At 60.4% G+C, this 14714-nt stretch overlaps 3 protein-coding genes across 4 annotated transcripts in view; 1 reads left to right on the forward strand and 2 right to left on the reverse strand.

Annotated features, from left to right (window-relative positions):
• Nucleotides 1-517: 517 nt before the first annotated feature.
• On the reverse strand, nucleotides 518-3778 carry C11H1orf226 (chromosome 11 C1orf226 homolog). Its single transcript, XM_037404338.1, is given in 6 exon segments — nucleotides 518-2657; nucleotides 2755-3022; nucleotides 3423-3483; nucleotides 3485-3574; nucleotides 3576-3649; nucleotides 3652-3778. Coding segments are annotated over 6 exon segments (1023 nt in total). The 5' UTR covers nucleotides 3686-3778; the 3' UTR covers nucleotides 518-2161.
• On the forward strand, nucleotides 3707-5375 carry SPATA46 (spermatogenesis associated 46). The gene is made up of 2 exons (XM_037404339.1): nucleotides 3707-3865; nucleotides 4463-5375. Exons 1-2 carry the CDS (start codon nucleotides 3715-3717, stop codon nucleotides 5008-5010), a joined length of 699 nt encoding a protein of 232 aa, XP_037260236.1. The 5' UTR covers nucleotides 3707-3714; the 3' UTR covers nucleotides 5011-5375.
• A 71-nt stretch (nucleotides 5376-5446) lies between these two features.
• LOC119155529 (nitric oxide synthase 1 adaptor protein) overlaps nucleotides 5447-14714 on the reverse strand; it is a 43086-nt gene continuing 33818 nt past the window's right edge. For both annotated transcript variants that reach the window (XM_037404337.1, XM_037404335.1), the window contains exons 6-10: nucleotides 14402-14543; nucleotides 13030-13193; nucleotides 12320-12487; nucleotides 9112-9277; nucleotides 5447-8530 (exon numbers count right to left, since the gene is read on the reverse strand). In XM_037404337.1, coding sequence (XP_037260234.1) covers nucleotides 8127-8530; nucleotides 9112-9277; nucleotides 12320-12487; nucleotides 13030-13193; nucleotides 14402-14543 — 1044 coding nt within the window. In that variant the 3' untranslated portion in view covers nucleotides 5447-8126. The remainder of the gene's footprint in view (nucleotides 8531-9111; nucleotides 9278-12319; nucleotides 12488-13029; nucleotides 13194-14401; nucleotides 14544-14714) is intronic.

The raw sequence follows: 14714 nt of genomic DNA on the forward strand, positions 1-14714 counted from the left end.
CTGTCCTCCCCTCAGCCCCGAAGCGGGCGGGCTTCAGTCCCTCAGCAGCTGTGGGGGTCCTACCCCCTCAGCCCAGCCACTGACTGGGGGTCCCATCCCCTCAGCACCAAGCTCAACCAGGCAGCCATGCCACGCTCAGCCTGGGCACTGCCAGACTCGCCTGATGAGTGCCTGGCTGTGCCACCGGGCCTGGCTTCCAGGACTGGGGTGCCCTTTGTAGGTGTCAGGCCTCTGGTGGTGCTTTGCGGGGATACTTCCCTTAAACCCATGGCTTAACACAGCAGACCCTGTCGTCCTATGCGATCAGTCCAGCAGTATGGAACTGGATGGCAGCTTTCTCCAGCTCCCCTCACCTCCATGGGGCTGGGCTGCCAGGGCCACTGCCTCACTCCTCGGCTGTGCAGCCCCCCCTGCATGAGCACCTGGCAGGTACCTGGCCTTGCTCAGGGGCTTCAGGGCTATACTGAGCTGGGGTTGGCAGTCCCCTTCCATCAAGGGACAGCTACGTGTCGGTGAGTAAAAAAGAAAAAAAAAATATTTATTGTGCAATCTGCATATTTTGTCCCAAACTACATACACACCCTAGACAACATAAATAGAGGGACTGGACCAGCAGTGAGGTTCTTTTGTGATTGGCAGGGTTGGAAGATGCTGGTTCCTCAAAAAGTGGCTACAAGCCCTTCTTTCCATGAACATATACAATGCAGTGTAGGTCTAGGCAGCATACACATATACATACTCATGTAGATTTCTGTTTGTGGGGTGGCATCAGCCATGCACAACATAATCACATTATACACAGGGTGTGTTATACCTCAGCACCGACCACAGGCTCTGTGCGTCTCTGGCATCTCCTTCGCTCTTGAGTGAGGCCTTCCCAGTGGCTGAGCACTGCAGAGCCCCAGCGCCACCACGAAAGCCACCACGCCACCAGGCAAGGAGGCACAGCGGCTACTCCCAGGGCAAAGGCAGCCATGCTCACAACCTCCTTCCTTCAGCAGGACCACAACGTGGCTTTGGGTGGTGGAAGACATTGCTTCAGCCCAGCCACCCTGTGTCGCCCAGGAGAAGCTGCGAGCAGAGGTACCCCATCCATGACTCCCTAGCTTCCTCCAGACAGAATCTGGTCTTTGGAGCTTTTTTTTCTCAAAAGCACTTTTGCAGTGAGGACGCATGTAAAAGTTCCGAGCAAAAAGTGCCATCTCACAGCTGCTTCCTTGCACCAGCCCAAGGGTCCACAGGCTGCCTAACCTCTCCTGTAATTCATGGCGAAACAATCATAGAGCAGTATCAGAGGACCGCATGGCTTCCTGCATCCCAGTCTCGCAAAGACATCACTGCCCCAGGAAAGGAAGGAGAGGGGTGGTGGGCTTCCTGCTTGGGTGGTGGCTGGGGCAAGACCAAGAAACAAGCGGGAGCTGGAGAGGGTTCTCCTGGGGAGCTCCACTCCCCACCAGAGCCAATGGCCAGCAGCCATGCGGCCCCAGGCATCCAGCCCCGCTCCCCACAAAGCCTGCACTGCAAGCGCATCTCCGAGGCTGGGGCTTCACTGCAAAGAGATGGCACTTGGGAGGAATAACGCTGAGGGGTCAGTACCTGGAGGCGGTCTGGGGCACATCTGCCGTCTGGCTCCCTGGCATCAGGCACTAGGGCTGGGTGAGCCTGCTGGCACCCCGGGACGGGGTATCTCAGCAAGCACACAACATAGGCTGGGAAATCCTCCGGACAGGGGCAGTCATCGCAGATGTGGGGAACAGTGTGGGACACTCACCCCGGCAAAGCCAACAGGGCTGGGGGCAGGCTGGCATTTCTGCTCCCACGCACAAGGACCCAGGCTGCTGGGCGAGCCCACCCTTGGTCCCCAGCTCAGCATGGCCCCTGGCTGCGGACAGGATGGTGGCGCCGTGGCAGGACGGGAGCTTTGCACTGACTGGGATGGGGCTGCAGAAACCATAGCAGGATGGGCCGTGCCCCCATGGGTGTTTGGGGAGAAGTGGGGTGTCATGGCTCCCCACACCCCACGCTGGGGCAGCAATGGCTCCTGCCACCCCAGCGCTCCCCCCACTCTCCAAAATAATGACCCCAAAACCAGCAAGTAGCAGCGAGAGACATGTTTGGGAGAGCCAGCCCCCACGGTGCCCTTGTCACAGCTCCCCCGCCGCTACTCGAAGGACAGTAGGTCGGGATGGGGCCCTTCCACCTCCCAGCTGGGGGTATGTGGCTCCGTCTGCCCCGTGCTCCCCGGTGGCTCATGCTCCAGCAGCCCCTGTCTCCGCGAGGGCTTCTCTGTGCAGGGTGAGGTCTCAGCAGCCCTCTCGCCCACTCGCCTCTGGCTATCCAGGCTGCCCTTATGGATGAGGTCGGGCACGGGGAGGGCACCGGTGGGCTGGTCCCCGCTGGACTCTGGGGTGCCCATCATGCTGGCAACCCCAGGGCATTCTGGAGGGGACGGGTCCCTCATCCCCGACTGCTCCTCTGCAGGGTCAGGGTGGGCTGTGGGCGGTTCAGGGGGCTCTTCCGTGCTGCTCCTTGGGCTGGTCCCTGCCGGCTGTGGTGCGATGAGCATGTCCTGTGGGGTCTTCAGGGCACGCGGCATCCGCTTCTTGGTGACAGGGGGCGGGGGTTCCAGCCGGGGAAAGGCATCCAGCCCCACAGCCCTGCAAGCACAGAGAAGTCACATACAGCCCCGTGCTGAGGCCCCTCCAGCCTGTCCCAATGGCCCCGCCGTGGGGTGTACGCCATGGAGGTGCTCACCCATCCTCACTAGCCGGCTGTCCCGTGTCCAGCATGGCCCCAGCGCTGGCGTTCACCTCCATCACTCCCACGACAGGGAGGCCGGCTGGCTCCTTGCGGCGCAGGAGGTCATTCACCTTGGCCCCCATGGCCTTGCCCAGGTTGCGGAGGTGCTGGCTGCTGGCGGGGCGGGAAGGCTGCAACGGGGTGCCCGCCGTGGCAGGGATGTGCTGTGGCCGGGGGGTAGGTGCCGTGCTGGCGCTGGCGTTCTCAAACATGCTCTGGTCCACTGGAGTGGGAAAGAGAACAGAGAGGGGGTGTGAGCCAGGCTGGAGGGGGGACCCTGGCAGGGATGGCATGTCCCAGAGCTGCCTGCCAGTTCCCAACCCAGCAGCATGGGAACACAATCTGGGGGCTGGGGAGGCTGCTCCTGCGGCCCCGCAGAGGCTGTGGGCAGCCAGGCCATGCCAGGGCTGCACAGGGCAGTGCATGCACTGGGGATAGCATAGGGTGAGTTGGGGTAGCGGCAAGCCCAAGGCTCCACACTGGCACTGCCATCACACTGAGAGCATCTCTTACCTGACACCGAGTGACTTGGGAAGCAGGTTGTGGAAAGAAAGAGAGAGAGAGAGGATTTACCAAGGGAATGGCAAGGGGACAGCAGGCAAGTCCCTTCCGCGCTGCTGGGCAAGACGTGCTGCCGACCCCCTGCCCAGACCTGTCGTGCTGCCTGCAGAGACATCTCGTGTGGTGCCAGCCAGGCACCCACAAAGCAGCAGGGGCTCTCTGGGGGCACACACAGCCTGGGCTCTGCACTGCCCACCCCCACAAGGCTCCCTCTCCAGCCCAAGCTGGCTCTCCCCTTGCGCTGGCCAAGCTCCCCAGAGGTCCTGGGGGCTGAGCACACTGCCCAGAGTATCCTGCTATGTACTGCACACACGTGTGACATCATGCCTTTTATGACATCAGCCAAATAACAGCATGGGTACCGTGGCACAGGAGCCACACAGCGGCTACGCGAGGGTGATGGAGAGCTTTGTGGAGCCCACCGTTTCTATCAGGGCCATGCCCTGTGGCACCAGGACAAGAAGCCTGGAGGCCCCATGCCCCTGGGGCACTGCCAGCCTTCCCGGTGAGCCTGCCATGGGGAGGGCTCCCCCAGGCACAGCCCTGGCACTGCTCAGCTTCCCGCAGCACAGCGAGGGCTGGTGGGCAGGTGGCCACCGAGGGGTTTTGCTGGGCACATCCTCCTGCATGGGTGGGGAAAAGGGGACCAGGTGGGTCTGTGGCAGCGGGTGCTTTCTGGGAACCTGGTGGGCTCATGCAGTCACACTCCACCTCTGAGCTACACTGGTTTCTCCCCTGTGTCTTCCCAGTAGGAATCCTCAAAGTTGTGGGTGCTGCCCCTAGGAGTGCCAGCTCAGTCCCCACCTTGCTGCCCCTGTGCCAGCCAGCGCAGCCCTCTGCGAGACGGCTCCAGCCGGCTGCTGGGTGAGCCCGGTGCTGTGCTGGTGCCTCAGCGCCCACCACCACCCTGCGCCCATCTCTACCCATGCCCCATGAGGGGAGGGATGCTACCCTCCATGCCGGGGGGACATACTGGGATAGAACCAGCCACCTCTGCATCCCATGGAGACACAGAGGAAGGGTCTCCAGCACAGCTCCCAACCCTGCAGGGGCCAGGTTCTTACGGGGACCCGTGAGTCACTGCAGACCCTTTCCTCCGCAGCCAGCAGCCCCGCAACCCCATCGGTCAGTGAGCCCCCTGCCAGTACCTGCACCATCTACCGGCCCTGGTGCTCGCCCTACAGCTACTTTGTGTGCACCGAAGGAGCCACCCAGCAGCACTGGGGCTGCCTCTCCTGCGGCTCAGCCACCAGCACCCAGGAGGACGAGGAGCCTGATGACCTCTCAGAGATTGTCTGCTCCTCCTCTGGCTCCTCAGACGAGCCCCAGCCCCCCGAGTGGGACAGGCTGGCCAGCAGCAGAGCCAGCATCATGGTCGGGGACATCCTTGCTGCTTCCCAGGGGCAGCCAGTGACCCGGCACGGCTACCAGTGCATGTCGTGCTGCCGCCTCTTCCCCACACTGTGGATGGTCAAGACCCACATCCAGCACAGCTCCCAGGAGGGCTACAGCTGCAAGGTGTACTACCGCAAGCTCAAGGCCCTGCAAGGCGCAGGAGGCTGCAGCTCCCAAGGCAGCGGTGCAGCCCAGCCAGCGGTGCAGCCGCCGCGGGAGGGCACTGCTCCATTGCTCCTGCCGGCGCCGGAATAAATCGTTTTAGGAGCAGCCAGCCCCGTCTGCCTGCTGCTCTTGCCTGCACAACATTTCCGCCATCCTTTAAGAGGCTCTTCCTGACTTCTCCTTCCCCAGCGGCCAAAAATCGCACGAGCCCCTGAAAGCGCCGCTTAGCATCTCTGCAGGGAGCTCTGCTGATGCTGGGGGTGCCCCGGCACCCATGAGCTGTGGGGTCAGCCCTGAGACGAGCCTGGGCTGTGCAGTGGCGGAAGGGGAAGGCTGAACCCCCCGCTACTCCCAGCAATGTTCAGGCACCTCGCTCTGGTGGGCACAAACGAGGGTCCCACTGGGGAGGGTGCTTAGGTTGGAGGGGTCTGTGCAAGGGATGCCACAGCCGGTGCTGACTCCCAGCGTGGAGGGGGAGAGAAGTACAGAAAGAGAGTCAGTGAGAAGGAAGAGACAACAGAAAGCCTTGAGAAATAGAAAGATTTATTTAGCAAAAGCCAGTCGACTAATGACAACACCCAAGGGTTAAGTGCACTTACATTGACAGATTGGTTTCCCAGATAAGATTGAGTCAACAGTTAGTAACACAACAGTTGTAGGAAAAGAAAGGACAAAAAAATATAGCTATAAATCCCCAGTCAAGGCCCATAACAAAAGTGAGAGGCTAGAGAGGCATCTTGGAGGCAGCGCTGACTGAGGAGAAGGATCATTTACACATGTACACTTGTGGTGCAGCGGGACGCTGGCAGGGTCCCATCCAGCTCCAGCAGCACCCTCAGCCTGTGGGGCACCCACCACCGTCCCCTGCGCGCAGAGCGCTGGGCAGCAGCCTGAGCCCGCGGCTGGTCCCGACAGCTCCTTGTGGGGCACAGCCTGGGCTGGGCATGTGTGGCAGGGACGGGCAGGAGCAGTGGTGTGGGGAGATGGCTCAGCCCTAGCTGCTTTCTGAGACAGCACAGCCTGGAAGAGAGCTCTTGCCTGCTGCTGCTCCTCCCAGGCTTTCCCTTCATCTGCCCTGTGCATAGGGCCAAGCTCCTGCAGTCCCCTCTCCTGCGCGATCTGTCTGCCCACATGGAAGTCGCGCTCTGAGCTCACCCACACATCCCTACGCTGCCTGCACCACGTCCTGTGCATGCTGTCATCCCCGCCTCTTCCCTCTGGGGAGACCAGCTTCCCACCCCATGCTTTCACCTCCAACCACTGTGAGCTGGCAGTGGGGTGTCGGGGTCCCCAGCAGAGGGGCTGGCACACAGCAGGGTGGGACAGGACATATGGAGGTATTGGTGGCCAGAGGACAGGAGCACCCGTGTCCCAAACAGCACCCACTCCCACTCTGCCTCCTCCATGGCCAGTGCAGGGGGCTCCCCTGGACACCAGGCCACTGCTAGGGACACCGAAACACATCCATCCCTCCCACTAGGACTCTACTCCTCACAGCACCCAGCCTCCTGCGGCAGAGGGTGCATAGCACAGCCCGTACCGACCCCGAGGGTCTCACCCACACCTCACTCCTCAGCAGCTCTCAGTTCCAAAGGGCAGAAAGAAGTGATGGACCTTCCTCAGCAGCTGGGCTAAGCCCTGGAGGAGAGCAAGAGTTCATGTCTGGGAGATCCTCAGCTAGGGGTTAGTTGCAGGCAGATCTAGCAGAGACAGAGCTGGCAAAGGCAAGAGCAGCAGGGAAGCAACAAAGCAAAGCAGAAGCAGGATAGAAGGGTGTATGGGGAGGAAGGTAACGGTGCCAATTCCCACCTCATCCATCGAGTGTTTCCACAGGGAGCAGGGGGGACATTAGGACTGGTTCACACCCCTTCAGCTGTGGCCTCTTACAGGCTGCAGCAACAGGCAGCTAATAAATGTGTTTGTAGAAAAGAAACAAGCTCTGGATCCCTTGGAGGTTGGGATGATCTCCAGGCGGCTCTCAGCCATGGTTACCTTGGGTTCTGGTGGGGGATTCTGAGGTCTTGGATTCACTTTTCTGGAGGGTACAAACCAGAGGCAGGAAGGAGCCCCACTGCAGAAGAAGCAGTTTGCTCCCCATCAAGGGGTGGCAAATGTGCCCATCCCTGCACAAGGTCGACACCAGCACTGCATCCCCCAGCCCTGGTCTGGGAGCAAACAAGTGCTGGGAAATGGGAGGGGTTTCTACAAAGCAAAGCAGGGAGCCTGTGGTGATGGGGGGTGCAGGGAAGTGCTTGAAAACATGACTTGAGAGCACCAGAAAGGCTTTGAAACCTCGCAGCCATACCAAGGAGCCCAAGGACTGGACAATGAGGGAAAGGACACTCCACAGCCCCGTGCTGTCTGCCCTGGCTCCCTGCTCCGCACCAAGCCATGCCTTCCTCTCTGCTCCGCAGCCTGGGAGAGAAGTGGGCAGTGCCTGTGTGACCTCCCTCTGCCTTAGGCTGGGACAAACCCTGTCCTGGAAGCGCCACAGACACCATCACCTTGCCAGGAGCTGCTTGTGCCCGGCCACCCTGCACAACCTCACCTCATCCCATCCTTCCAGCTCCTTCCCAGGCTCATCTCCCGCTGCTTCACCTCTCACACGCCCTCGCTGACAGCGCACCATCACCAACCCCAACCACCCCGCTAGCATGGCCCTGGCCTCGTCCCCCACCCTCTCCGCCACGCAGAGAGCCAGACCACCCACCAGCAGCTCTGTCCCTGCCCACTGCCCTGACGCTGCCTCCTTGGTCCCTCTTGTCCCTGCTCACTGCCCCATGCCTGCTCTCTCATTCTCCCAGCGAAAACCTCCACCTGCTTTACTGCTGCCCCACCAGCAGCAGTGGCTAATCCAGCAGGGAGCCCCTTGTTTCTGCCCAACCTCAAAAGGCATCTTGTGGACCTCAGGGACCAAGGGGTAGCACAAGCGGCTGTCAGCTCACTGTCTGATGCGAAGCGGGGACACTCCAGCTCAGCACACAAGCCCATGCACGCCAGAGCGCAGCACACCCAGCGCACCCCCTCGGCACGGCTGCATCCTCACCTCCGCACACCTCCCGGCCGCGGGCTGGAAGAATCGCGCTCCCTTCTCTGCCCTCTCTCCCTCTGGGCTGTCCCATCCCTGCCAGGGCCAGGGGGCTACGGCCAGGGTCCACCCCAGCTCCGGCAGGGCCCGGCTGCTCTGCACCACCTCCTGCTGACCCCTACACCGCGATCTCATCCTCCAGGCTGTCACCCAGGTCCTGCCTGGGCTGGACATGGAGCAGGTGCGGCGGTTCCTCCTGGGACCAGGAGTCGCGCTCCTCGCTCTCGTCCGTGTTGGACTCATACTCGGAGGCGATGCCCGACTCGCGGAACTTGATGAGCTCCAGGCTGCCCAGTGCTGGCTCCGGGGCGGGTGGCCCCGAGCCTGGCAGAAAGCGGTAGCACTCCAGCTTCACCAGACAGTCGTTCCTACCTATGGGGCTGCCCAGGGTGCTGGGGAAGCCTGAGCCAGAGCCCAGCGGTGGCGGGTGGGTGTCCTCGGGCTGCGGGGTGGTCGGGTCGCAGAGGACGGGGAGGACGTTGGAGCGGAAGGTGATCTCCAGCAGACTGTCCTGGGAGCCCGCTGCAAGAGAAGGGCACAGCTGAGAGACAGGCAGTGCCACCCCGGCTCGCCTGGGCATCCCCCGGCCACCACGGCTGGCTGCAGACTGGCCAGCGGAGGACGGTCTGGGGCCGTTTCGGTGTCAGTCTCCCCACTGCCACCATTTGGAGGGGCTCATTTGGTGACACTGGTGCCTGGAGCTGCTGCTGGCCAACGAAGAGCCAGTTTTGCAGGACAAAAAGTTGTCTGTCTCCCACCCCAGCTCCTGCAGGGAGCTGAGGGCCACATCTGCTGGAGAAGAAGGTCAAGGAGGGGCTCTTGGGCAGGTAAGGAGCTGGCCTAGAGCACACAGCCACTGGGGAAAGCAGACGTACAGCTGATAGCCGTATGTGACTGCCTGTCCATACAGCCCTCCCCATGCCCCTTCCCACGCTGCATGCAGGCACCCTGCCGCACATGCACAAGCCAGGCCAGAAGGGCACTAATACTTCCCTACACAAAACCACTGGAAGTGCACAAAAACCCCAAGAGAAACAGGCACATGCATGTCCTCCACAGACCCAGCTAGCTGTGAGAGAAGAAGAAAGGGCAGGAGCGCTTACTGGTGGTGTTCCCCGCCAGCTTCAGCTCCAGCTCCTGCACCTGTTTGACCAGGAGCGAGATGTGCTGCAGCAAGTCCTTGTTCTGGAGCAGGAGCTGGTGCACACGAGCCTGGGCCTCCAGCCGCGCTGCTGCTTCCGCAGCCAGCTGGTCCTTCAGCAAGTGGACCTGTGTGATGGGAAAGTAGGGGTGAGCATGTGGGAGATGCTGCTTGAAGGCTGAGAGCTTCAACTCCGGCCACCCCTGCTCATCTACCGGGGCTCACCAGTATCCCACCAAGCTTTGATGAAGAAGCGCAGGTATCCGCAGGTACCCGCAGATGTGATGGGGAGCGGGAGCAAGCAGCAGTGTTGCACCAGGGCACAGAAAATCTAGCGCATGGTCCCCTGGCCTCTCTGATGGAAAAGCCCAAGGCAAAGGGAGGTGGCACTGACTGGAACTCTTGGCCAGGCACATGTGCCATGAATGCACAAGGAAAGGGCAGCCCAGAAGGAAGCCAGATGGATGCAGAAGAGAAGACAGGCTTGACCAACTGGATGGTGCTGGGGGTGCAAGCCAGCCCTGGCCGAGCTGCCTTTCTGGGCAGGTTTCCCAGAGACAGGGTCCTGCCAGCGGCGCCTGTCGCTAGCAGGGGCTGGAGCATCAGAGCTGCCCTGGAGCTGCAGGCAGCTCCGGCTGCAACAGGCACGACACGCCTGGAGCAACACAGATGGCAGTGCTGCTGGGACACGGTGGCTCTGGGGATGCGACCTGGCTGCTCGCTCTGGCCCCGGAAAGAAATGCCTTAATGTTAGTCCAGGGGAAGTCCATGGGCAAGAAGATGGTTAATTTCAGCACAACTACGCGTATGCAAGCATCTGTACCACCAGCACCACGCCCCAGGGAAGGTGGGATGCTGCTGGGTGAGGCCAGCCAGGAGCCCCTGCCAGGGGCAGCTTGGGCAGCTCTCTGGTCTGAGCTCAAGCAAGGAGAGCCCCAGGAGCGTACTCTGGACACGGGAGAGCAGCGCGGAGCCACCCGGAGCCCACACCAGCTCAGCACCCCTTCCCTGCCACCCACCCACAGCTCCTACAAATGCCTGCAAGGACTGCACCAGCCACAACTCATGGGCAACTGGGAGAGCACAGATTAAACATCAAACAAAAAAACCTCAAAACACAAAAGCCCCACCAACAAACACGAAGAGTTTTACCTTGGCCTGGAAGGTGACCTTGGGGAAGAGGAGGGCTGCTAAGGGTGAGGTGCTGCTGCGGCTACAGGGCCCCAAAAGCAGCCCAGCTGGGGACCACCTGCCCCCCTGGATGGGTACCAGGAGGCAGTGCCGGTGCTGCCTGCTTTGTCCTGAGCTGCCCAAACGCAGCCAGCGAGGCAGCGGGGCAGTGCCCTTGGCAGAGCAGTGCTGAAGCGCAGTGAGCTCGAGGCCAGGCCAGGGGCTGGGACTTGCAACTGCCCATGAAGTCAGACCAAGGGCAAAGGGGTGCAATACTTTGTACTCTGAGCAGGCAGCACAGAGAGAGCCCTTTTGGTTTGCCTGTGGGCCATCAGCCAGGTGAGACACTCGACACCATTGCAGCAGGAGCAACAGTCACCTCCTCCTCCTGCCGCCACTGGTAGGGCAGGGCGGGCACGGCAGCATGGTGGGAAAGGGACTCTCTGCCCAAATACTGGTGGGTGAAGCAGAGACCCCAAGCCGAGCTGGCAGGGATGGAATCACATTTAAATGTTAAGCGGGTGCCAAAGCTTGGTGCTGGCAGCGTCAGCCTGGAAATCACCCTTCCTTGCAGCCCGTAGCTGTCTCCACCACAGGTGCCTGCAGCAGGGGCCAGGTGATGCTCATGTGATGCCAAGAGAAGATGCAAGCACAGCCCAAACATCGTATCTTGCATATCTGGGACAAGACCCATGAAGGACTCCTGGCCTTAATTCAAGACAACGAACTCTCACAGGTATCTGGAAACGTCTTGCAAAAGCAAGTGTCTGGTCAGTGAGGGAACTAAATGGCGTCTCATCCTCACCCAAGTAATTACAAGCCAACATAATTACAGGATGGTCCCCGTAGCAATAGACTAAGCACAGGCCCTGGTCAGCACAGTGGATCTCCCAACTTTGTTAGTGAAGAATTAAGCCTGTGCTCACCACCACATGTTCAAAGAAAAATTGACTCGATACTTTTTGAGAGAAGATGACAAATGCCATTGACAGAGGTGTTGATGTAATGCATGCAGTCATCTGAAAGGCATCTGACATGATAGGACCCAGCTTTCTCATTAATAAATTACAATACAAAATCACCACAGTGCGCACTGAAGAGACTGGGGAGCAGCTCAGTGACAAGAACCACCCTGGGGGTGGCCAGGGGTCCAGAGCAGGGCATCAGCTCTTAAGAGAGAGGGGGGTGAGGCCACTGGCTGCCATCCCAGGAGCCAGCCAAGAAATGGCATTAGGCTATTCCATAAGAAGAAAAAGAAATTGCCACCACAAGGCTCTGCAGCTACACAAAGACTGGGAATTACTGAAGGTGAGTAGTCCCTACCGCAGAAGCACTGCTTGCCTGGCAAGCTTTGCCTGTAGCAACACCATACTTGAGCAGACATCAAGGATTCCCCGAGGATGCAGGTCCCTCTTCCAGAAGGGAAAGCAGCTTCCCAAGACCATGACCCCAGCAGCCACATGGGCTCTTGGGGCAGCAGCTTGGCCAGAAGGACCAATACTGACTTTCTGATGCTGGAGCTGATTGCTCAGGCCAGAAAGAAGGTCGAGCAATTGCAGAGAGCACCGAGATGGGTCAGGGAACAACTAAAGCTAAGGTAATCAGTTGGATGAAGCAGCTAGAGTTGCTTAAATGAGAAATACCGGCACGGAGAACGAGCTGTCAGCTGCACAGCCCAGGCAGCACTTGGCCGGGGCAAACGCTGAGGCCAGGTGCTGGCAAGCAGACAGGAGCCAAAGGACCAAGAAACCTGGTGGCACGCAGACCTAAGCACCTCATCTTTTGTGCAGGGGCCAGGGCAAATGGCCACTCCTCTCCCCTTGCTGCAGAGCCCAGGAGGCAGCCCCTCCCCATCCCCTGTGCCCCAGCTTCCCCCACAGCCACCACCTCAGCATCTGGGCCTGGAGGCAGCCTGCCCTCCCCAGGGAGCTGCCCGCCTTCAACACCGCCTCGGGCAGGAAGCCTGCTGCTTCCCCTGGGCAGAGAGCGGAGGGGAGAACCTGTGCCACGGCTACTTGTGTCTGCTGCTGCTGCTGCTGCAGGAGCTGCTGGAGGAGCTGCATTTGGTGGTGGGCAGAGAGGGGTGTTCCCAGGTCAGGCAGCTGGGCGGACGAGGGCAGCAGCATTTTGGGCGACGCCGTCAAGATATCTTCAGGGTGGAGGCAGCTCTGCAAAACACCAACATCAAAAAGTGTGATCTTGTGCCCCTCGCCACAGAGAGCCACCAGGCACACACGGGCTGCGGCACAGAGAAGCCCCCAAAATACCCAGGAAAGAAGCTGCTGCATTCAAAGCAAATGCTCGCTTTGCTGGGGGTGCTGAAAAACTTCAAAGACAGTATTTTTTCAGTATTAAACACAGCCCAAATACTTCTGTAGAAAACTCCCGAAAGTGCTGATGCTTCTCATGAAATTTCCAGTGTATCAAAACAGTCTTTTTTTTTTTTTTTGCGTGCGTGAAAAAATCCCTATCAGCTCTGCCCCAGACGCTTTCCGTGTGGCTGCACACAGCTGAGGCTCAGCACAGTGCTCTCCGGAGCGCCCTGGGCCCGGAGCCAAAGGGCTGCCCTGCGGCGGCAGATGGCTTTGACCGAGGAGCTGGGGAATGCTGCACAATCCCTCCGGATCCTGGGGCCCCTGGGATGCACATCAGAGCCGCCGGGGCTGGGGCCGTACCATGCCCTGAGAGCGGAGGGCAGGGACCCACGCACCTTGGCGTCGGCATAGGTGGTCGCCTCCTTGCCCACAGCGTCGAGGTCGGTCACGCCGCGGCTGAAGTCGAGGATGTCGGCTCCAGGCAGCGGCAGCTCCACGGCATCAATGTCCGTCTCCTCTGCTGAGGCGGCTGCCCTCTCCACGCTGGTGAGGCGGCAGGCTGTGGGAGCAGCGTCAGAGCAGAACACAGCCCGTGTGGAGTGGGAGCTTGCTACGCTGCGCCCACGGCATGGTGGGCGATGCCCACCGGTCGGTCCCCACCGCCCCCATGCCACCCACCCTCCGGCTCTGGTACGGAGGTATACAGCTGTGCTTCCTGGTGCTGCTTTGAATGAGGCTTGTGGCCAAAAACACAGCCAGCCCCAGCACACCAAACCTGGGGAACAGCTGCCAAAACCCCTGATGTGAGACAAGTGGGCCACCAAGAGCAGGAGACACAGAGACAGCTAAAGAAAGGTAAACAAGAGATTACAGTGGAAAAAAACCCACTAAAAACAGATGCTCAGAAATCCCCAGGGAGCTGTGTATCACGGCCAGGACATTGTGTGGAGGAAAACCAAACAATGACCAGTCCAGGACAGCCCAATGATTAGGTCATCACAACAGCACTGGTTGCAAAGGCAAGCAGGAAACGGCGGCACAGCCCAGGCTGCTCCTGTTGGGATGGGGGGGATCCAGCACCTGGCCGGGCAGGGGCACCCACCAGCATCCCAACGGGCACTGGAGGCGTTTGACCAACCTCTTGCAAAACATCTGCCACCCCTCCACGGCAGGCACCAGCACCAAGGAGCACAGCAGCTTCCCGGGGCCCGGCAGAGCCTGGGGTGATGAGGCTGCACCAGCAGCCCCCCAGCCAGCAGCACGCCTCCCTGCACCCTCTGCCCATGGAGCTGATAAGGGGGCAGGGGGTCCGCAGGCTGCCTGCAGCTCTGGGAGCTTGATGCAAGACCCCAAGTGCAGCTTCACACATGCAGGGAATCGCAGAGCGCCAGTCCCGGCCCCGGGAGCACCTCGGGACATGAGGAAGGGCTGAGCTTAGGGCTTCTGTGGAAGCAGCAAGGAAATGTTTGCAGTGTGTGCAGCCGAGCACGCAGAGTACTTCGGCGCCCAGCAGAGTCCCTGGTGCTGCTAATGGGCTCCCAGCAAGGGGGATGTCTGCGAGGATGATGGCTAACACCTAGCGAAGGCTCCTTGCTGGGCAAGATCCCAGCTTGAGCCCGAGGTGCCGCAGGCCAGATTGCTGTGCAAATCCATTCCCTGCAGGTGTCAGCCAGCAAGGAGTGGCAGGGGAAGATGCTGACCCTGCAAACCACATCTGCCAGGCTCCAGGACCCGCATGCCACCCCTGCCTTTGCCCTCGCAGAATACCTGGGACATCCAGATCATCCCCATTCCTCTCACTGTCTCCGTCCTCCTGCCCATCTGCATTTTGCTGGGTGTGCTGCAGGCTCAGCTTGTGGCAGACCTCAAATGCCTGTCCCACCGTCCGGACGATGCGCATGGCTTGGCTCTGCAGCAGGCAAGGAAAGGAGAGAAGGAACATAACCTCAGCTGGGTTGCCCCTGCCCAGTGACCTCCCCAGCCTGGCACAGCTCTCGGGTCTTGGTGTGCTGCCACAGGGACTGAGGCACCAGAGTTCAGATCCCCAGGGTGCTCTGGGCCACCAGCTGCAGCACAATGC

Source organism: Falco rusticolus, chromosome 11 (assembly GCF_015220075.1).
Source record: "Falco rusticolus isolate bFalRus1 chromosome 11, bFalRus1.pri, whole genome shotgun sequence".
NCBI classification, from domain to species: domain Eukaryota; kingdom Metazoa; phylum Chordata; class Aves; order Falconiformes; family Falconidae; genus Falco; species Falco rusticolus.

What these genes read in the sequence shown, in the direction of transcription:
- SPATA46 (XM_037404339.1), top strand. Translation starts at nt 3,715, where the DNA reads ATGGGTACCGTGGCACAGGAGCCACACAGCGGCTACGCGAGGGTGATG. An exon ending in GGGCACTGCCAGCCTTCCCG is followed by an intron (nt 3,866 to 4,462) that starts GTGAGCCTGCCA and finishes TTTCCTCCGCAG; the next exon opens with CCAGCAGCCCCGCAACCCCA.